The sequence below is a fragment of the Natrix helvetica genome (genome assembly GCF_964273705.1).
Source record: "Natrix helvetica genome assembly, chromosome: 2".
Classification (NCBI taxonomy): Eukaryota; Metazoa; Chordata; class Lepidosauria; order Squamata; family Natricidae; genus Natrix; species Natrix helvetica.
In genome coordinates this window covers 75,697,701-75,721,535 of record NC_138552.1, presented here as the reverse complement: position 1 = coordinate 75,721,535, position 23,835 = coordinate 75,697,701, and the positions used below count along the sequence as shown (strand labels likewise).

Below are 23,835 nucleotides of genomic sequence, written 5' to 3'. Positions count from 1 at the left end.
TAGCATTCACATTCAAAACAATTCATAGATTCATTTTATGCAACATATAAAAGGATAAAGAAATGCTCATTCCCTTAAAGAAATTAATTGCTAGTATGCCAATCCTGTAGCACAAGTTAGCCTAGTAATTCTGTATATCTTAAGACAGAGGCTCCTAACTTTTTGGACACGAGGGACAGGTTCTGTGCAGAGGGGTTTTTCCATGGTCTTGAGGAAGGGTGGTTTCGTGTGCTGACTGCATCCTGCGAAACGGGCTCTTCTTGTTAAGGTGACCAGGTTTCTGGCATGCCACGGATTGCTGCTGGTCCATGAACTGTGGGTTGGGGACCCCTGTCCTAAGACAAAGAAGAAAAATACAATTTATCAGTTATGAGATTAAGGAACGCCAAGTAAATGGTAGAAGTGGATTGGTTTATGTTGACCAAGTGAAGCTTTGTTGCTAGTGAAAATAGAGAGTTGTGGTGTTGGAGATACTGAAAGACTTGCTGAGTAGAAATCAATCAAAATGATTTACTTATAGGAGAACCAAAAGCCAATTTAGTCTGGGGATGTTCATAGGGAATTAATAGGATTTACAGAAAATGCTTTACCTACGTATAATCACCGAAGTCGCCTATATGTATATGTTGGACAGCTATATAAATTAGTTCAATAAATTGTTTAATAAATAAAATGCTTTAATTTAAGCAGTATTTCCTAACTGACGCACCCCTCATATATATGGACTGCAAGAATTCTTAATGGTGGTATACTCTGGAAAATGGGAGAGTTAAGAAGTCATACAGTTTATCTAAGAATCTAGGATATGAGGTCAACCTTTTGGAGCAAGTTAATATGCAGAGTAATTTGCAACAGGGAAGGGACAATTGCTTCCCCAAAACTGTTATTAGGGATTCAGATATAGCTAAACTCATTTTCTGGGGTATGGTTAGGAAAAGTCAAAGCAAACAGTAAGTACAACCTGGGTGGCAATTCTTAGGAAGATTTTGATTTGTTTTGATTTGCTTAACTAAATAGAGACTCTTGGATACCAAAGAATACTATGCTACATTAAATTTAGTGACATAAGGAAAATGATAATATTTCAGAACTGGATTGTTTTTCTAAAAGGATTCCAAAATGATCAAATGGAAGTTTTTCTTAATGGGTTTACCAAATAACAGAACATTTTCAATAAGAGTGGAATATTTGGAGGATTCCCTTTGGTTTCATAAGAAAAGCATCTCCTCTTTCTTAATCTCAATTGTTGACAGAGGTGTATCTATATATTATTAAAAATCTTCCATCTGTAGCCTTTAACTGAGTGAAATGGTACATTATGGAGCAAAACTTTGTTATACAACATTTTATGCCATAAATTTATCATAAAGCATTTTATGACATAATACAAAACATCATAAAATATTTACGATGGTGAGCTCCTGATCAGGAGTGGTATTCTGCTGGTTCTAACTGTTTTGCCCGAACCGGTGGTGGAAATTGCGGGTGGCCCTGCTCACCCGCCCCAGCTCTATGGCATCCCATTTAGGACATTTTTTTAGGCAAAGCACATGCGCAGACGCATGCACCCACACACACTCACATTTGTGAACCAGTAGTGAAGGTAAGTGAATACTACCCCTGCTCCTTAGGTTTGACTATGCTATACAGTTCAACATGGGCTACTTTCAAGGCTGATACACCTCTGAATATGTCCCAGAATTCTTTAAAAAAAAATTCAGATACATTACAAGTTCTGCCATTGTTGAAGGCATTGAGGAATCTAGTAAGGCAATATCTCTAAAGTCAGTGGTGGGATTCAAATAATTTAACAACCAGTTCTCTGCCCTAATGACCAACTGGGTAGGAGGTGCTCTGTGGTCATGTGACCTGATGGGCGTGGCCAACTCGACATCACTCAGGTTGATGAGCGCTTCGCCTTAGCTGTTACAATGTAATAAGGGTTAACCGGAGAGGCTGTTTCTGTAAGCAGGGCAATAAAGATTAGGCTAGAAACAACACCAGAAGGTTTCCTTCCAGCCTTCCTTACAGGATTAGCCCTGTAAAGTGGAAAAAACAAAAAGAGATTTCTTCCAACAACCGGTTCTCCGAACTGCTTAGAAAGTTAACAATTGGTTCTCCCAAATAGGTGCGAACTGGCTGAATCCCACTACTGTCTAAAGTGATGACTCAAAGGGTCATGGGTTGTCTAATACACAATAACACTGATGGCCTTTATTCTCAAGCAGTTGTAGGCTGACTTTTCTGAAACAAAAATAAAACATACCTGCAACTAATCCTGGTTGATTGATTAAATTATTAATTGACATTGCTATAATCATATAAGTCTCTAAGCACTTAACCATATAAAACATAAAAACATAATAAAAGTGTCAGTAAATAACATAAATTCAAATTATAACGTTTAAAGCACAACATTCACATGAAGGAGAACCAGGACACCTTTTTGTGGCACAACCAGACTTGATCCTTTGCCCTTCACATCCTGATCGTTCATTTGTCTTCAGTGACTCACTGAAAATTCACTTTTAATCTTGCCAGGCCCAGTCATGACTTCCAGATGAGGAGAGAGTGAAATACTCTAACCTCAAAGGTTCCTGACCTTGAAATCGGGGCTTTTGAATATTCTGAGTTCACAATAGGGCTTCTTCCTCTTTTGGTCTGTACACAATTGCCTATTTTACATATCATTGTTTAGAATGATGAAGTTGAAGTGTTTTCTATCTTGAGACAGAGTTATTTTCTGTATTGATCCAATATATTGGCTGCAGAAAATGACTTAAATGCTATATACTACCCATGGTCTACACATTTGAAACTCCCTGGTTAACAAAATCTACTTAATTGAAGGGGTGAAGAGCCATAATAGATTTTGCTCCAAGCTAAAGGGAGGATTAGGATTGCTTCAAGTGGCTGACCAACCAGCCACTAATACTGCTGGAGATGAAAGTTGTAGAACAAAGATGTTATTTTTTATGGATAATTTGTTGAATTTGGCGCACAGGCGCATTCATTGGGTGTTCTTTGCATGTCTATTTAATTGCAGTGTTTACTGTTTTACAGAGGTTGAAGCAGTATGTAGCCTTTTTTTCCCTGCTGTAATATTAATAATGTTATTCAGGCAAGAGTTTTAAAAGCACATTACAAAGGAAGCAATGCAAGCACATTTTAAAGTTATTATTATTACCTTGGCTATTTTATCTGTAGGGTGAGTGGTAGGTAACAGTCATCACGAACTATAATTCCACCTATTTTTATGGCCCTGGGGTGAGAAGTAAGAGATTAGGGCACAAGCAAGCCATTTCAAATTCTGTTAAATCAGAATCCAGCAAATTACATACACCCTGATTGTTTTTCATTTCATGAATGCCAGTCATTTTTTTTTTCATTCTTCCATTCCCTCCAAATACTTCTCTGCACAGGTTCTCATAGAGTTTTTTATGTGTATTTATTTATTTGATTTTTATCCCACATTTATTACTTTTATAGGTACAGTAACTCAAGGCAGCGAACATAGTTAATACTCCCTCTGCTCCCTCCCACCATTCCCCCCACAGCAATAACCCTTGAGCTACGTTGGCAGAGAGAGAGAGAGATAGGGAGAGGGAGAGAGGGGGGGGGAGAGAGGGGGGGGAGAGAGAGAGAGAGGGAAAGAGAGAGAGAGAGAGAGATGGAAACATTTTTATAGAAAGCAAGCAAGATGACAAAGATTATTTTGAATTATATGGTTTCTACAAATATTGTGATATGCTGACAGCTATATTTAATTATGGTGACATAAGGGAAATTTTATGAACGTCATAGAAGCAGAGGGACACAGAATATCTGCCTTTTTATAACAGTGACAGGCTATAGTATGTCATTGCAAGTGTTGCAGCAAACATGCACCATCTGCTTTGCCTCCTCAGTAAAATCAGTTTACTAGGCAACAGGTACAAAAGGGCATATTATCATGGAGCAGGAGACTTTGCAGCTGATCATCGCTAGCTGCTATAGTAGGGTAGACTATGAAGTCCAGTCAAAACTCTTGGATTAGAAATAAAATCTAATAAAACAGATTTACCTATCAGCTGGGATGTGTGTCAGACTCAGCATGATAATCTCTGACCCATATCCATAGTATGAATGGCATCAATTCTGTTTTTTGAAACTAGTGAGGTTTATTTAAACTAGTTGGATTTAATTAACTTATTTGATTATTGCTAGTCACAAATGTTTATAATAATAATAATAATAATAATAATAATAATAATAATAATAATAATAATAATAATAATAATAATACAGCTTATATCCTTTGATGTTACCTTAACAGTTCCTAGGTCCTTGGTTAGGACTCGAGCTGTTGAGCTACCAACCAGCCCCAAAGGCTGTGAATCTCACCAAAGATTAACCACGCAATAATAACAACAATAAGAACAACAACAACAACAACAATAATAATAATTTACCCTATGTTACCTTAACAGTTCCTAGGTCCTTGGTTAGGACTCAAGCTGTTAGGCTACCAACCAGCCCCAAAGGCTGTGAATCTCACCAAAGATTATAATAATAATAATAATAATAATAATAATAATAATAATAATAATAATAATAATAATAATAATAATAATAATAATAATAATAATAATAATAATAATAATAATAATAATAGGAAAAGTTAGAGGCTTTAATCCTATGCATATGTGTGTGCTTATTTCTCAGCAAATATGCTTAACTGAATTGTAAGGTAGTAGTCTGCATGCATATACAAATATATATATATATATACAAAAATGTAAGTACCCAACAGATATCTTTTAATTTTCATTCTCTTCTAAATCTGTTTTTAAAGTATAAAGGCTAATAACTTCTATTCACCAAGATGCTCCTGCATCATCTCCCAACCCCCAGTCTGGTAGGCACTTTGGGGCTTAGAAAAATAGTATGTCTGCTATCTGTAAATGATTATAGATGACACTGTAGTAAGTGTACCTGGTTGCACACTTCTGGTTTTTAAGTGATTTTTACTATGACACAGCTTATTCCAAATAGTTAATTCTTTACAAATGGTGAAGAAAGAAGCATCATATTAAGGGTCAATCTTAGCCCCAAAGAGTTTTGTTTATTTATTTGTGGCATTTGTTACCAGCACATTTTTGTGAGGTTTCATAAAAATGCAGATTGCTAAATATGTAACAGATAAATTGCTCAAGAGAGCAGGGATATAAAGCATACAGTATAAACTTCCACAATTTAAGCCTACTATTTTGGTTTTGTAATGGCCTCTTATTCAGGTTTGTTTTCCCAAATTGCTTTCTCCTCATGTTTTTGTACATACTCGCTAATTTCTCTTTCAGAATCATTTGTCATTTGACTTAGTACATATAAAACCTTCATACAAGCAGTCATAACTTGAAGACAATTGGTACTGGGATTGCTATCACTAAGCAATGTGGTTTTCTAATATCACATGGCCAACTCTCAGTTGTTGCAATCTAAGGCATACAGATCTTTAACATTAGGAGTCCCTAGGTGCCACAGGGGGTTGTGTAGGTCAGCACATATTGCACATAACGATGTGTACGAACGCAGGAAGGCTGGGCAAGGAGCCTGCAGGATGTGTGTAAACATAGGAACACTTGGGAAGGGGTGTGTGCAAGCACAGGAAAGCCCAGAAAGGAGATTGTAAGGTGTGTGCAAGTCCAGGAAGTCCTAGGACAGGGTGTGTGTGGTGTTTGTGAGCATAGGAAGACCCTGGAAGGAGAGTACATGGTATGTGCAAATGCAGGAAGATCCAGGAAAGAGTGCTATTTGAGGAATGGCTCAAATGGCCTCAAGGAGGAAGGCTTGGCATAGTCAGCAGCTGTCTTTCATAGGACCAGGCCAGACTCCCTCTTCAGCAGTAAAAGGAAGTTGGTGAAGGTCAGATGGATGTGGCAGGTCCTCACCCAGAAGTACAGAGTGATGGTAGTGGTGGCTGGACCTTTGTGCTGTGGTGCTAGGGCAGCTGGCAGCACTGTGGGATTTGAGATGGCACTAGGCAATGGCAACACTAGTTCTGAAGTAAAGTTCTGAGGAAAGGGCATAATGACCAGCTGAAGGCCCTGGTCCTCTACTTCAGACCCAGCACTGCCACCACTGCCAAGAAATGCCACTGTGCAGGGCATCCAAAAGGTCAGAGATGGGAAAAAGATAGATGGATGGAGAGAGTTGAAACACCTCTTCAGTCATAAATGTAGGTGGGTGGCTATGCACCAGAATTTTGATGATGTGACTGCACGGCTGCTGCTGCAATGTCTTTAACTTTGACAAGCAGGCATAAGTACCATTTATTAAACTCAACAGTAACTTTGAACAGTCACTGAATGTAAGATCATAAATCAAGGACTACCTGTATTTTCTCATCATCTGCCTCAAATCACCTTGCCCTCTCCTGCTGCCTACTATATTTACTTATTAAGAGTTAAGCTGTGTTCTTTGTAGCCAGACATTTTTTAAAAAGTAAGTAAATGGGGAGCCAAATCTTCATTATCTTCCATATATCTCATTCCTGTAATCTTTAACTGGGGAAAATGGTGCATTTCCAGGAAACAACTTTTGAACAAATTGACTAATTTACAGAACATGTCCAAAATCTTGGATTTATGACTTCCACTGAATTGAAATTTGGCAAGTTTTATAAAACATTTTATGGTATAAAAATGATCATAAAACAGCTTATAACATAACACAAAATGTCATAAAACATTTCCTGTGTTGATTTGTCAGTGCCATACTGTTAAATATGGGCTACTTTCAATGAAGAGTCATCTCTGAATGCATCCCAGTTTTTACAGTGCAGTGTGTTAAACGTTGTGTCATTGTTGAAGGCACTAAGGTATCTGGTAAAGAAATAATACTTGGTGACCCAACAAGTCATGTCTTGAGTAATCACCATATAAAAAACAAAACAAAATAATATGTCAGTTGGATACTCAAGTAAGAGGGAAGTATCTATATGGACAAGGCAACTGGTATGTACTGTCACATACATGCTGTATTTACACACCATGTTGACTCATGTTTGTTTTACTGGATTAATCTAGATATGTAATCTGCATTAGCTAATCATATTGTCTGTGTTCACATAACATCCTGAGCCATATAAGTATAGTCTATTACGAACTGAGCTACAGTTTATAGCAGGGGTCCCCAAACTTTTTAAACATGGGGCCAATTCATGGTCCCTCAGACTGTAGGAGGGCCGGACCAGCTGAGTGGGCAAGGCTAGGTGGTCATGTGACCGGGTGGGTGTGACTTGGTGGTCATGTGACTGGGTGGGCGTGGCCAATTTAGCAGTCCATTTTGCCTTTGTCCTTGCTGTATTTGCCCCTTCTCTACTCACCCACCGGCCCTGGATCATATGGCTGTGAAAAACATCCTGAAAGGCTGTTTTTAAAGCTTTTTAAAAGACTTTTAAAGCACTACTTTACAAGCTGGCAGCAGAGCTGCTTTTCAAGCCAGCAGTAGCCCCTCCCCTACTCACCCACTGACCCTGGATCACGTGGCTGCACTAGTGAGATCACCCCATAGTCCTTACCTTCGGCAGCAGCGGTGTGATCAGAAGTGCAGCTCAGCCGGTGAAATAACTAACCAGAAGTGCAGCTGGAGTGGAGGCTCGCTGGAAGATAAGGCCGATGGTGAGGGGCAGGGCAAGGGGCAGGGCTGAATCCCACCACTCTGCGGGATGGATACTTTGCATTGGTGGGCCATATCTGGCCCGCGGGCTGTAGTTTGAGGATCGGTGGTTTATAGAAACTGTTACAGTGAAAAAGTATTCAGTGTTGCCTAATATTTTTTTATGGCTTCAAGTTAACAACTTGGCATGTGTTATAATTTTGACCTAATGTTCTTAACACATATATTACATTAACCCATCATAAGTAATTCTATACCATCCCTCCCCAGTGAGTTTATTTCTTTGCTCTGAAGTTAGTTCATGTTATCACCAAGGTTTGGGTGGCACTTCACACATGGCATAAATAACCAAGAAATGTATGATATGGATAGAAAGTTTTGTAGTTTTCATTATTAGTTTATTACTGTATTTTTCGGAGTATAAGACGCACCAAGGTTTTCAAGAGGCAGATTAAAAAAAAGTAGGTAGGTAGATAGAGGGATAGAGAGAGAAAGAAAAATACAGTAGGTAGGTAGGGAGAAAGAGTGAGTAGTTAGCTAGTTAGGTAGATAAAGTGATATATATAGAGAGAAATAGAGAGAGAGAGAAATACAATAGGTAGGAAGAGAGAGAGAGTAGGTAGGTTGGTAATTTTTAATTAGCACTTCTAGACCGCCCCCTCTCCCAAAAGGTAGGTAGACGGATAGAGAGAGAGAGAGTAAATAGGGAGAGAGAGAGTAGGTAGGTAGATAGAGGGAGGGAGGGAGGAAGAGAAACAGAGAGACAGTAGGTAGGGAGGGAGAGAGTAGGTAGGTAGGTAGATGTTTCCAGGTGTATTTATCCATGTGCTGGAGAAGGAAATCGCTGACAATCTGCAAGTTTTTGCACTCTGAAAACCTCACGAAAACGGGCCCTTTTTTTCACTAAAAAGGCATGAATAGCCTTTGGGGGGCTTGCAGAGTGCTCCTGGTGGAGTACCCCCCCAAAACCAGCAAAATGCGGCCAGTTTTTCGTGAAAATGGGCCCGTTTTTTGTCAAGAAAATTGCATGCATAGCCTTATGGAGGCTTATAGAGTGCTCCTGGGAGCTGGGGGGGGGGGGCAAAATTGAGCAAAAAACGGCCCATTTTATGCTCATTTCTGCCCTCCCCAGCCCCCAGGAGCTCTCTGAAAGCCTCCATAAGGCTATGCATGGCCATTTTGGTGAAGGGGGCAGAGTTTTGGGAGGTAAAAAATGCTGTATTCAATGTATAAGACGCACCCAGATTTTCAGCCTCTTTTCTGAGGAAAAAAGGTGTGTCTTATACTGTGAAAAATATGGCATTAAAACCACAAGATTAGCCAGCTGGGAACCATGTACAAAATCGTGGCTGTGTAGTCTGACAGACAGAATATCTGATGAGTGTATTAATCTGCATATATAAGTAGACTATGGGACCTAACACAAATACTTAAGTTGTTCAACAAAACTGTACCCAGGTTTGCTTAAATACTATTAGTTTGTTTATCTTATTTATATTTCATCTTTATTTTTATAAATAACATAAAGTTGTGAACATATCCAATACCTCTTCCTCTTCCTATTTCCTCTGTTAGTTGGGTGGGTTAGGCTGGGAGAAAGTGACTGGCCCAAAGTCATCCAATTAGCTTTCATACCTAAGGCGGGACTAGAACTCACAATCTTCCAGTTTCTAGCCTTGTGCCATTTTTTATTACATTAAATTTCATAAATCACATACATTGAATTAAGAGAAACACCAAGAGAAAAAATATACAAGGTACTTATTTATTGGCTGTTCTTGAAAAATAGAAATTCTGAAATTGTTTCAAATTACTCATACTGGAAATTATGAAAAGTGTGAATGATATATCTTCTGTTGACTTCTGATATTTTAATGATTTAATGTTTAATGCTTGTGTAGACAAGTTAAAGCTGTTTTAAAAGGAATGGTAACCCTTTTAAGGGTTTCAACAAACAACAGACTCTTTGAAGGATACCTTAATTTTGAAAATGTTTCCCAGAATTATGGTCTGTATTATAGGACTGTCTGAAACCCCAGGTAGTTTTGCTGATTTTTCTACTGCCTCTTTTCTGCCACCCGGTGGAAAGATTTATATTTTATTTTATGGTAGAATTTCACTACTTCAACACTGTAAAGAACTTTAGACCGACCTTCTCTTATTCAGATGGTGTGCTATTATAAATGATAGTTCTGTTCTAATCAGTTTGGTTTTTATGAAAACTATAAAGAAGGTAGAATAAAAATCTACCACAAGTAAGTTTAACATTTGTTATGCCTATATTTCTCAAAAGGAAACACTGACTAACAATGATAAAACTCATATAACAATTTCCAGCTAAATTAGAAGAGTAATTTTAAGGACTTTTTCCCTTGGATAAATTGTCTTAAAGTACAGTATCCTATGAGTCAAGATGAAATTCTGAGTATAGTAATATTAATGACAAAAAGGATATGGATATGGTTTACTTCTGTTTTTCAACCTTTTAATCTAGCTCATAGCTCTTAGTAATACTTGGTTGTCTCCCACTCAAAAATTTACCAGGGATAACCTTGCACAATCCAGATAAGATCAGCCAGATGCTACTCAGTAAATAGCTCTTATATTATTTTAAAATTGAGTCAGTCTGGTGGTTTGATTCAAGATGACTATGCAGGCTATGCTTTGGGCTTGCAAAAATTCTGATCTAATATTTCTGGCAATTCCTTTTATTAGTAGATTATTTAATCTGTTATCAATGGAAAGTGCTGAGCAAAATTCATTTTACTTTTTTGGTTCTATTTAGAAACAATTTTTGCCTACAGTATTTTAAGGCTGTTGATCAATTTTAAGTCTAATCTAAAAGAGGTTGATTCATTTAAAATGTGAATAGAATGAATATTAAGTGTTCAGTACATATTAAGGGATTGATTAAGATGTATTAACGGGATTACTGCTAGTCCTAGACTTAACAGCAGTTCATTTAGTGACCGTTTGAAGTTACAATGGCATTGAAAAAAGTGACTTATGACTGTTTTTCACACTTACAGCCCTTGCAGCATCCCCATGGTCACGTGATCAAAATTCAGTTGCTTAGCACCTGACTCATATTTATGACAGTTGCAGTACCTTGGGGTCATGTGATCAACTTCTGAAACCTTCCGACAAGCAAAGTCAATGCGGAAACCAGATTTACTTAACAATTGTGTTAATAATTTGACAACTGCAGTGATCCGCTTAACAACTATGACAGGAAAGGTCATAAAATGGGACAAAATTCACTTAACAAATTTCTCACTTATCAACAGAAATTTTGGACTCAAAAACTACCTATATTACAAAATCCTTTGTGATAAATTCTATCCTTTGTTTATTTTTCAAAGTACTGTATACTTCAAAATGATATGCCTGTATGCATTGGGAATTGACTATAGGAACTGATGTAAATTTCTATATTTTTGTGGAACTAAGCATTAAGGAATAAAATATAGTGTATCTGAGTTTTTCTAGCACACTGTACAATAGAAGATGATGAACAGTTGACACATTCTTACTTTTAAAAGATTTCTAATTACTTTGAGGGGTTTGTAGCCAATATAAGGTCAACTTGGAAATCTATTGCTACAGTGAATCTTCTACCTAATTTTAAAATGTTCTACATCTTATCAGCCTAGCAACATGGCACATGGTTGACTTTGAAAAGCTAAGCAAAGCCAAACTTTGTTGGGAGACAATCATGAAATTGCAGGTCATGCAGGCTAAATGGAAAAATAATAATAAATAATTGGATAAAAATGCCACATTTAGTCTGAACTACTGATAATATCATTATCCATGAAGTCAATAGAATTGAGTTCAAATATACTTTGACAATTAAATTCTCTAATAATGGTGATTGCTGCCTTCGGTAGCTTGGGGAATTGGGGTTTGTGGAAGGCAGGATGAAAAGAGGGATTCATAAAAAGAGTCTGTCTATTATTAACCCTTTAATTTTGAAGAAAGGAAGAATACTAAAAGGACTTCCACAAAAGAAAGGATACGTGACAATGACTACCATCAGCTTGGATGTTTTCTGAAGGTGAAATCTTTCCCTCTTAATAATAACTATGGTTCATTGATTAAATAGAAATTCCATTTATCAAGGAAATATGCATCAGATTATGTGACACTGAGAACATGCAGAGCTAGTTCCGCTAACTGGCCAGCAATTCTGTGAGAACAGGTTTTGTCCTATCATAAAAATGGCACTATAGCAGGGTTCACTTGTTCAAGAGAAGAATGGTTTGCAGAAGAATGGTTACATTCAACCCCTGTGCTCAAGGTACTTTATGGTCCATATTTATTTGCATTATAAAAAGTTTAAATTAAAGAACATAACCTTTTTGATCAGTTTGGCCATAGTATCCAAAAACAACAGATTGGTTGGATCTACATTTTGTATCAGTATTATAGATTATATTGATTTTCCCATGCAAAACAGAAGAAAGAAGCAGTGCAAACTATTTAGTGTTTTACTTTATCCTTTAGAAATATTGATACATGTGGTTGACCAACTGGTCTTCTTAATTAGTTGTCTCTTGCAAATGGGAACTAATGGCATGCACATTTTTAAAAAAAGCCCTTTTCAGCATTTTCTAACTGCATAATATAGATACATTTTCAGTTCTATACTTCTTTAAAATTATTTAGCTTTAGCTGCTTGCAGATCAGGAAATGGAAACGACAAGGAACACCTACAAAATATTTCTTTGCTATGGAGGAGAACATGATTGACAGTGAAACTTTCTTTCTCACATAGTAGCAATGCTGAGTTTTTAAAAGTGGTCTAGTACATGAGCCTGAAAGGTATTTTTGTAATACTTGAATAAAGGCTACTGCCTAAAGGGTGTGAAAAAAATGTCTTTTTTTTTGCCTGGGGAAAAAATATTCTCCAGGTGGCACCACTCATGTGAATACACTTGTCAGATGTAATCTCCAGCAGAGAGGCTGGAACATTTAAATAGCCATTACTTTGGAACACTTTACAAAATATCCCTGCAACCTTTGCTTAACATATCATACATGTTGGCATCTGTCTGGAGATAAGCAGTGCAGAAAGCCAAATGGTTTCGTAAGTCCCATCAGTTGGAAACATGACATGGCATGACATAAAAGGTTTTGGCACTTTTCAATGAATGAGATAAAGAGAGTATCTGTAAGCTGTAATAGTACTATTAAAACAAATGCTGTTTTGTGAGTCATCCTCTAAAGCTTTTTGGTACCAGAGGGGTAATACAATAAAAATATATGTCACATGGTGAACAAGTAGTGTCATTAATATTTTGCCTGTATATAGAGGAGGAAGAAGTTAAATTGTAGTCCTCTATTGCCTAAAGATGGCTATACACCAATAGAAGATAATATTTGTAGCTCAGGGTTGAACTCTGAGGTCCTTGGTGCTCTCTGAGCTTATTTGTTTTCTTGTGGACATTTCATTACCTAAAACTAGGTAATTTCAGTGTTAGAAAGGAATGGTGTTTGCTCTCTGTTTTTGTATTAGTGGCTTGCCCCATCAGTGTTGGTGGGACTGTTTCTTGGTGGTCCCTTCATTAGCCTAATTGGGTAATGAAACATCTGCAAGAAAACAAACAAGCTCAGAGAGTAGCAAGGACCCCACAGAAGACTATGAGTCTTAAACTTCAGTTGACAAAAACTGTATATCCAAACAGAGATCCGAGTGAGAGAAATAGGCAAAACCTAGGGCCCAGGGCCTTTGATAGCCACAGTCAAAATGTTGTGGATTTCTATTATTCTTTATTTTATTTACTTTACTATTATTTAGCCTTCCTTTGGTTTTGTCAGTTTTATGTGACTGGATCAAGATGGATCTGAAGTTGATTCCTTTGATCTCTAAATACTATTACATGGAATAGTCATAATCCTGCTGCCATCAGAGTAGTGGAGAAATGCATTTTATATTTGAATGAAGACGATACCTATACAAGAAACATAATAAGGAAGCAATTTTAGAACGGGTTGACTGCAGAGAAGTGAGGGTAAGTAGAGCAAACTGATGATGCCTTTGCTGACAATGGCCGAGACCAAGAAACTGATAAGTAGACCTGTTCCTTGGAACCTTTCTTGACAAGGGGAGGATGTGAGATTGGGCACAGTGCTCACAAAGTTGCTTCTCTTGAGGAGACTGACAGGACAGTAGGTTTGAGTGCTGGAAGACAACTTGAGTTAGCTGTCTTGCTCACAACTACAAAGGAGACTTTTAAAGATGGGCGAATCTCACTTTCTAATCACTTTTGGAATTTGCTCATTAACTATTTTTAAGCTGTTAGAGGTCATCAGACCATCAAACCTCAAAATGCTGGGTGAATTTGTCTTTAATCCTAAATCAAAGAAAAACGTAATCAGAAGCTTAAGAATTTATACAATTTGAAATTAAACAAGATTTTGATTTTAGAAAGTTATAAAGACTAAAGGTATTAAAATTGGAATGTTGACATTTTTCCAATAGGATTTTGAAATTAATTATAAAGAACAAACAGCCTCTCTGGAAAATAGCTTCTGTTATGGTTTTTAAAAACTGGACATTAGAGGGACTAAGGTTTTTTAATCGAGGATTTATAATTTATATGGCTCCACAATATTACTTCATTGTTTTCCTTTTTTTTAATGTTTCATTCTCCTTTGTTCTTATTTTCATGTAAGCCACTGAGAGTCATTTTGAAGTCAGGTGATCTGTAAGTAAACAGTGGAGGATAGAAGTTGTTTTATGGAATCAAATACCGTGTTTCCCCCAAAATGGTCTTATTTTTTTTGTCCTCCAAAAGAGGCATTAGGACTAATTGTCGGGAGATGTCTTCCACTGTCTCATCTTGTGGCGGCAGCAGGAGCCCATGTGGCTTCAGGAAAGGCCTCTGCAGCCAAGAAACAAGCTCCGGATTGACATGCACGGTGCCCCCTCCCCCAACCTCTGTTTCTCCGGCAGTCATCCGGAGCTCGTTTCTTGGCTGAATAGGCCTTTCCTGAAGGGCTCTGACAGTGAAACGGAGGCCACGGGCATATTGGGGACACATGTAAAAAATCAAGCTAGGTCTTATTTTTTGAGATAGGTCTTATTTTCAGGAAAATATGGTAGCAGCAGACCAAGAATGCTGCCTTATTTAATGCCTATTTCAATGGGGAGTGATCAGACAACACCATTCCAAGAATAGCACGCTTAACCTACATGTAGGTATTTTAATATAACTGATTCATCATTAAAACTTCCATGTAGTATGGAACCTGTTGGATTTGCTCATTGTATTGAATCAAATGCCACCTTCCTGTCAATTAATGTAATACTAAAGAGCATCTCAAAGACAAGTAAAATATTCCTCTATCAATTTGTTCAAGACTACACATTGATCAAAAGTTGAATTACTGGATTTAAATCTGACTTTCTCCATTGGAAACACACACATTTGAGTCAGCCACATTGCAATGTCTGGAGTCCAGATTAAAGTCCAAGGCACCACAGTTAAACAGGAAGATAAATGTTTGGTTGTGCAGTAATTATGTAGGAATTAAAATAGTGTGCCTTCTTAGTACACATGTAGCCATATTGGGAATGAGATGTAGTCATCAAACTCTAAGGTCCTATATTTCTGAGTCTCCTATAAAAAATAATACTAAAAGTTAGTAATTCTTGAGGGATGGAGTTCCTTCTTAGAACACCATTCTGTTATATTGTAAATGACATGACATACTATCAGTATCTGACTGCTTTGAGAGCTTAAGGGAGCTTGACTGTGTATACCATTTTGCTAATGCTTTTAATATATTCATTCCTGCAGCTGTTGAGTGCTAGGATCTAGCTAGTGTATGAAGCTAATGTACTGTATCTATTCAGTTATAGTGCAAAGATCTGTTAGTTAAATTCTTGGTAGAGGGTTTGAACCCCAAAGGATAACATTTGGTTAACTGTATCTAACATTAACTGTTTCCTCCCAATAAGGTTGAAAATATTAATGTGATGCCTTCCTGCTAACCATTTAACAAAAAATCGAAAAATGCTGCACAAGAAGCCAGAAAGATATAATAATAATAATAATAATAATAATAATAATAATAATAATAATAATAATAATAATAATAATAATAATAATAAATTTTTACATATACATTATATGGTGACATGAATATTTCATTTGCATTCAGTGATAATATAGGATTAGCTATATTTGACAACCTATTTAATGCATGTTTCTTGACTATCTTAGAGAATCCTTTTGGAGAGAAAATAACAAGCAGCCATTGGGAAAACTGAATTCCATGACATTAGCCATATGAGAAACAGAACAAAAATTATTTTTACACTTTTTGTGATTGTCCCAAGTAGTAGCAATTTTCATACAGTGGTCAGAGAAACTTAGCCAAAAATCAAACCACTGATGTTTTAAAATTATTTAGATGTACTGGTCACCTCTAGACAATGTATCTTGCAATACTATTATAGTTCATAAAATACTAAAGGTTACAATGAATTGTTTTCAGTGCAAATCTAGTCTCTTCTTTTTACCATTATGAAATTCCCCAGTGCTTCTAAAGCTTTTCATTGTCAGTCTTCAGTATTAACTGGCTCACATTTTCTTCATAGAATAGGAATGTAGCACAAAGTATTAAATAATACGTGTAACATTCAGCATTGCATTTTGGGATTGCCTTTTGCTATATTCCTTTTTTATCATATCAGATTAGCTTCAGGTTCACCAATTATGGCAATAGGTGACCCAACAATAGTTCTCCATTATGCTTTGATCATCTATAGCTGAAACTAAATGTTATTACAATATTTTGGAAAATGATAGTAATTTGAAATTTCTTGTATACTACATTCACTTTTATAATTAAGCTCCTTTGCTTCTATGTGACTAATCAAGTTATTTTAATTTTTAGACAGGTATGTTTTTACTTTCTGTAGAGAAAAATATAGTACATTTGAATAAAAATTCCAGGCCTTTGTTTTCTGTACTGAATTAAAATCTGCATCATTATTTAAAGTAGATATTGAGATTCCACAAATTTAGTACTTAGAGCAGCAGTCATGATAAAAATACATGCTAAAATTAGTTTATTATTAATATGCTATATTTACAACATGTGGCTGGCTATGCAATAGATGCATCAGATCCATTATGCAGTAAACCATTCTGATACAGTATATAAAGAATAGAAGACCAAAGGATTTCTACTGTACTTATTCAGTTTATTAAATCATCTTGAAGGTATTTTTCAAATAATGTGTGTTTTTACCAATACATTTGCTTTAAAAAAGATGAACATTGAAATACTTTTGTTTAATGTAAAGGAATGCTAATCTTGTCATGACCAGCAGTTAAGTTAATACAATATTCTTTTCTTCTTGGGTAAATTAATTTGGCTTCTTTCAAATTATGGTGTATTTATATTCCTTCATTTATGGCTACTTCTGTAGACCAGACCCACAACAGGTAGTGGTGTCTAACAGCTTAATTGGACAGAATGCAAAGGTCTTTTGTCAGCTAAGTATCTGGTGTGGCTGGTGACACACCTGACAATTGCAATAGGCAAGGCTAGTCAGATTGAAATTCAACTTGTCCCTCTTGCAGTCACATACAGTTTGTTAACATACAGACAGGGTGATTATTAAACAGCAGGAAAGATTATTTAGCCTTTCAGAATAGATTAATCTGATTGCCTTCATTGTGAGAACAAATATCTCTTTAAAAGAACATTGTAAAGATACTAAATTAACAATTACTTCAAAGCATGTCATCAGCAAAATATTGGCTATGTTGTAGCTTAACTTAATGTTTCACATAGTACCAAAAGTACCCCTAAGAGGTAGGTCTTAAATATAGACTTTGTATAAAAGATAAAAGTTAGGTTGGGTGAAAGATTAAAAATTGTTTCCATCGATGGAGATATAGATGGATATGAATTAACAAGTTTAGGTGTCTTTCAGTTTTTGGAAATAGATTAAAATTGTTTATATAAATTCAATCACTAATATTTTCTGAGTCATAGGGTGTCTTAGCTATGATTCCTTTCCTTTCTGGAACTATAAAAATATTTGTATTTATTGCTACTGTTTATATACAAGTCTTGTGTTACTTTCAAAAACTTGTTTTTTTAAATATATTTTTCAATGTTTTAGTTTTTTAAGCTATGTTTACTTATACTTAAGCTAGTGAATTCCAAATGTTTTGCTTCTGAGTGATCGCATACACAATTGTTGTATTACTGTATAGTCCTTAAACCCTAGCTCTATTTTCATGAGTTCCTTTTCACTGTGTCTGACTGTAATCATCTTGTCTCCTACTCCAACCTCCGATTCCTTTTGAATGGTTTAAAGGTGTCTCAAACAGAAGTGCAAGCAGTATAGGGATTTGAATTATAAAGATTTTTTCTTTTGCAAAGGAGTGCAAATATTAATATTAAATGTTATGGCAAGGATAACAAACAAAATACAGACATACACTACCACCTTTCTTAACAAGAGTTCTTGTTTGCAAGCAGAACACAATTTGGACACAACATATGCTACTGCATGAGGGAAAGAAAATAAGGAGTTACACAGAGAGAGAGGGAGAGGGAGAGGGAGAGAGGGAGAGAGATGTGATGTGATGTGCCTGTGGAAAATCTGGACAATATGTTATTTCTAGTGGAATGATAAAGAAGGAAGAAAAGCAATTAAAATTTTGAATGGAAATATATATATATGTGTGTGTGTGTGTGTGTATGTGTGTGCATTTTAAAGGAATATGGAAGTAATACACATACAATACTATGCTATTTACAGAAAAACAATGCAAATATTTGATTTAGTTTAGTTAAAGAAAAAGTTGACGAAGGGAACATGCTGCAGGATCCAAGCCAAGGTGATGAGGGGATACGGTACCTTTTGAAAAGCCAGTAGGGACTTACTGGACAGAAGTGATATCAAACAAGAGCTGCATTATATGGAAAATACAGGTGGCAAAATTCTGAAGAAGAGATTTAAAATCAGGAGGATATCATCTTATTTAACTCATATTCCCATCTTTCCATCATTATGGTTTTTGAGCAAGCTGTGTGGATCGAAGTAGCCAGCCAGCTTTTATTATTATTGTCTAGGCTGCTGGGCTTCACAAGTGGATCAAATTGTCCTTAAACAATGCACCAGTGGGGTAAAGAGCAAGCAATTGCCAAAAAGTCCATCCAGAGTAAATGTGGGCAAAGCAATATGTAATATCTTAAATAGCAGCACTTTCTGACACACAGTTTTTCTTGGAAGCAATTCCCTTATGACAGATAAGGTTGTCACAGAAAGGAATTTAATGGATTTACCTTTTTTTCTTCGCTGATAAAGAGAACCGGTAGTCCTCGAATTTTGACCACAATTGAGCCCCAAATCCCTGTGCCTAAGCGAGACCGTTGTTAAGTGAGTTTTGCCCAATTTTGCCACCTTTCTTGCTACAGCTGTTCCGTGAATCAGGCTTCCCCGTTAACTTTGCTTGTCAGGAGTTCACAAAAAGTGAAGATCACATGACCCTGGCACTCTGCAACTGTCAAAAATATGACTGACTCGCTAAGCATCTGAATTTTGATCATGTGACCATGGGAAAGCTGCGACTGTGAAAAATAGTTGTAGGTCATTTTTTCCTGTGCCGTTGTAACTTTGAACGGTCACTAAACGAATGTTGGGGGCCATCTGTATTGATTCTGTTAGTCTTTCCATGTGGAACAAAGGAACAATCCTCTCAGGAACCACGACCCTAAAACCAATCCATAAAGAGAGTGACTAGATGTCCAGAAAGTCTTATCCTGGCTCAGTGTACTTCCCACAGGCTTCAGAGTTATGACAGTAACAGAAAACAAAGCCTTGATCACCAGTTATTTCTTGATCATCGGAACAGTGGAGACAATTCCATAGGATGAATTATTCTTCAGGAGAAATGAGAAGGCCAAGAGGAATTTCCTTTCTGATCCCTTGGGAGGAAATTCCTTTTTTAGTTTTGTCAGAAAAGGCCAATGGTCTTACAGACTTCAAGGTGCAGACTTGGCCTTTAAGTAAAATGTCAAAAGTGAAGAAGAGCATTAGCGGAGGACAGATTCCAGAAGCTACCACTATGAGGAAGGAGGCACCCATGTTTTGTGTCCCGCCAGCTAAGTTGTAAATAGAGAGCTCCTGGGAGGAGCGGGGGGAGGATAGTCCCAAGGTAACATGCCAACCAAGCTACAGGAACAAGGAAGCAAATAACATTGAATTTGAACAGGAAAATAATGAATGCACATTATTGATCTTCTGTTGATAATTTTAACGATCACTGGACACAGTCAAGCAGAAATGACCAAATAATAACTTGTATGAGGAAGAAATTAAATAAAAAATGGAACAACAGCAGAATATTGTTTCTGGATTTTTTTTAAAACATAGAATGCTGTTTGTGCAGGCTTTTAAAATAAATGAAGCACCCCATGAATAACAAATTTGTGACCAGCCAAATGCTACTGACACAATTCCCAGCAGCCCAATGAGGGTTGCTGGAAGTTGTAATTCAGCAGTATTCAAATGGCCACAATTTTGTCCATTTTTGTTCTGTGGGAAAAATAAAACCTCCCTTCAGTTGAGCTGCTGATTTCAGGTGTTGGTGTAGAACTTTGGCAACAGTTTCAAAGTGGTTTGTTGATTTACTTACTTATTGCCTTTATGACTTAGTCCTCGACTTACAACAGTTTGTTTAATGGCTGTTCAAAGTTATAGTGGCGCTGAAAAAAGTGCCATTGTACTTATGGCCATTATTCACACTTAGGACCATTGCATCAACCCCATAGTCACATGATTGACATTCAGATGTTTAATAGTTGGTTCATATTTATGACAATTCCAGTGTCCTGGGATCATGCGATCACCTTTACCATCAAAAATGGTAAAATGGGGCAAAACTGAATAGATTTCTCACTTAGCAACATAATTTTTTGGCTCAATTGTGGTAATAAGTCAAGGTCTACTTTTGTAACTCTAGGCAGCAAATATAGCTAATGCTCCTTGCTCCTCCCAACAACAACCCTGTGAGGTGACTGACAGAGAGTGACTGTCCCAAGCTTACTCTCCAGCTTTCATGCTTGAGGCAGGACTGGAACTCACAGTCACCTGGCTTCTGGCCTGGTGCCTTAACCACTAGACCAAAATAACTCTTTATCTTTATCTTTGCCTTCTTTTCCAGAAAGTGTTTTGTTTGTTTCCCAATCTAGTCTACAAACTGGCGTTTTCTGATTATTTCCCATCAAAACAACAACAATCTTAGGCAGTTCCAATCCTGCTTAGCTTTTTTAGGATCAGTCAAGGTTGGTAGGATAAAGGCAGTTTAAAGAGATTATATATTCATAACAAAACAAAATCATAATTTTAATGAGTATATTTACCTCTCATACAGCAACAAGAATGCAGACATCAGAGACTGGGTCGGATACAGGTTCGACGGTTACTTTGCAGACTTCCGTAGCTAGCCAAGCAGCTGTACCTACCCAGGTGGTACAGCAGTTACCAGTGCAACAACAGGTAGGTGCTGTGTTGTCTTTGAAAAAAAAACTGAATTTTTTGGGCAGTGCCAATTCAATCTCCTATATAAGTTTCTTGAAAAGAGTTCTGTTGTTTCAGTATTGCAGAGTTTAAATTACTTTGTTATGTGTTATTCAGGAGAGCAGCTGTCCACCTTGTTGTTGATTCAGACTGCTTATTGCTACAAGTCCAAAATGATTATCATATTTCTGCCAACATGTATGAAGCTACTCAGGTCGAAGAATACATTCATGATTTAGTTTAGAGTAATCCAGGTTTTGTAGTCTAATGCTGTCCCATATACAGTTGCAAGAAAAAGTATGTGAGCCCCTTGGGATTACGTGGAGTTTTGCATGAATTGGTCATAAAATGTGCTCTGAACTTCATCTAAGTCACAACAATAGAAAAACACAGTCTGCTGAAGATAATACTACACAAACATTAGATGTTGCCATGGGTTAATTGAACATAACATGTAAACATTCACAGTGCAGGGAGGGGTTCACATACTTTTTCTTGCAACTGTAGGTTCTCATTACGGTTCCCAAAATATTTTGTGCAACTTTTTGACATTAGGGATTGCAATTAGCTATTTTCCTGGGGAAACTGGGGAAGATAATATGCACAATGGTTCTATAAACCAGGAAGTTAGACATGGGATATTGATGATTCGTATATGAAGAAAGTTATTTGTAAATGAAGAAATATTCTAATACAGCTTATGTTTTGGTTCTTTACTCCTGAGAGCTATCAGCATCTCTGAGTAGGTGCATTTGGGTTAATGTCAGGGAAATGGCATGGGAGAGATGGTTAAATATATTCCTAAAATAAACCCATCTTTGTTTTTTAGAGAAACTGGATGAGACTATCCAGGAAAGGAAAGTCCTTTTGGAAATTTTGAGTATAGATTGCTTATGCCTGAAAAAAAATAGACTATGAATTGTTCTTTTTGATAAGAACATTTAGAAATAAATACAAGTATGTACCAAAGAGATTGTTTTGTTCACAATTTAAACTGAAAATCTATCTGAGCACATATAATTACATAAGCTAACCTCAGTCATATATGTAATTATAAGTTTATCCTAAGCTAACAGTGTATTCATGATTTCTGTGATTAACATAAGCATTTCAGATGAATTTCACCTATTACATATGTTTGCAATTTGACATGCCTTATTTCAAAGTGCTGCAATAAAAGTGCATTTCAGATGCTGTCTTTATAAATCTGAATAAATCTGACACTGGTTTGTCTTCTTTTAGAAATACATTTTATTGGAAAAAAAGTAAAGTGCTTAATTACTCAAGATGGCTTTTGTTTTTGTAGTGGATGTGTTTATCTACTTTTGTTTTTGTTGACAAATATAATATATCAGCATGTATAAATTAATGCTCCATTTGTTCTTTTGAAACAACAGATTTTACACTAACACATTCTTTGTTTTGGTATTCTTTTCTTCTGCAAATGACAATGAAAATAATGACTAATGAAACAGTATCTGAGAGGCTTTGTTTTTATCGCATTAACATATATTTTGCATTTTTCTGTTTGAATGAAAAAGAGTGCTGTGGTTGAACTGTTATTTCACTTTGATATCTTAGAATGGAAAGGGGCATTAGTATGCATAGGAAGAATGAATAACACCTGTTCCAGGGAATCATACTCACTCTGTTTTGCTTAGTGTAAACATGTACTTCTTGTTAGCTTACTTTTGAAGTAAGTGAGCTTCTCCCAATATTATACATATCTACTTCCAGTTTCCTGATAATCATCTTTGTTGCTTTTTTATTTCCCATTATGATACCATTTGGTCATGTGACTAAAGTACCCTCAGTAAGTGAGAGGAGAACATATTGTGGGTTTGTTTTTTTTTTTGCTAGAAATTGACTCTAAAACTTGGCTGAAAGTTGGCTGTTTTGTAGATTTGGAAATCATAGGAAGAAGAGAGTGCAAGCTTACAAAATACTCCATTAGCAAAATGGTTTGCGAAATGTCCATTTTGAACACAGAATATGAATTCTGTGTCTCTAATATTTTATCTGGCTTCTTGCAAACATTCAGGCATTTGACTTTAGAATAAGAGTAAGAGAATAGTATGAACATGATCACTACTGTCTTTCATTATCTCCATCCCCAAACAATACGTCAAACGACCCGTTTTTAGTCTCCCTTCTTTTTTGTAAACATTGGAATATTCATGGTTAGGCTAAGCTATCTTCAGATTTCAAACATATCATTGAGGAATGAAGTGTTCTGTGTGTGTGTGTGTGTGTGTTGTGTTTGTGTGTCCACATATATATGTACTCACACACATCTATTCAATAGTACTTCAACAGGTCTCTCAAATTGCAAGCTCATAGAAGCAAAGCCAGAGGATTGAGGATTGATTTACTTGCTTGGAGGCTCACTTTTTTTAAAGCTTCGTTTCTCTAGTGTGTTTTGCATTAGTTTGTCGGTTTATTATTTTAAACACATTTTGTCATAATTTCTTTCTGCTTAATTTTCATTCCCATCATTACAGGCTCATTTTAATTCCATGTCAGTTTTTCACATTTTGCTTTTAGGTGGGTTTTTTTTCCCAGAGTAATTTCCTATGCATTAAATCTACGTTCTCTCTTTTTTTCATTTCAAAATGTTTTCT

At 36.4% G+C, this 23,835-nt stretch overlaps 1 protein-coding gene across 1 annotated transcript in view; it reads left to right on the top strand.

Moving 5' to 3' along the window:
* Positions 1 to 23,835, top strand: part of RFX3 (regulatory factor X3) — a 192,687-nt gene that overhangs the window by 74,765 nt on the left and 94,087 nt on the right. Inside the window, exon 2 of the mRNA XM_081942899.1 lies at positions 21,069 to 21,193. Coding sequence (XP_081799025.1) covers positions 21,077 to 21,193 — 117 coding nt within the window. The 5' untranslated portion in view covers positions 21,069 to 21,076. The remainder of the gene's footprint in view (positions 1 to 21,068; positions 21,194 to 23,835) is intronic.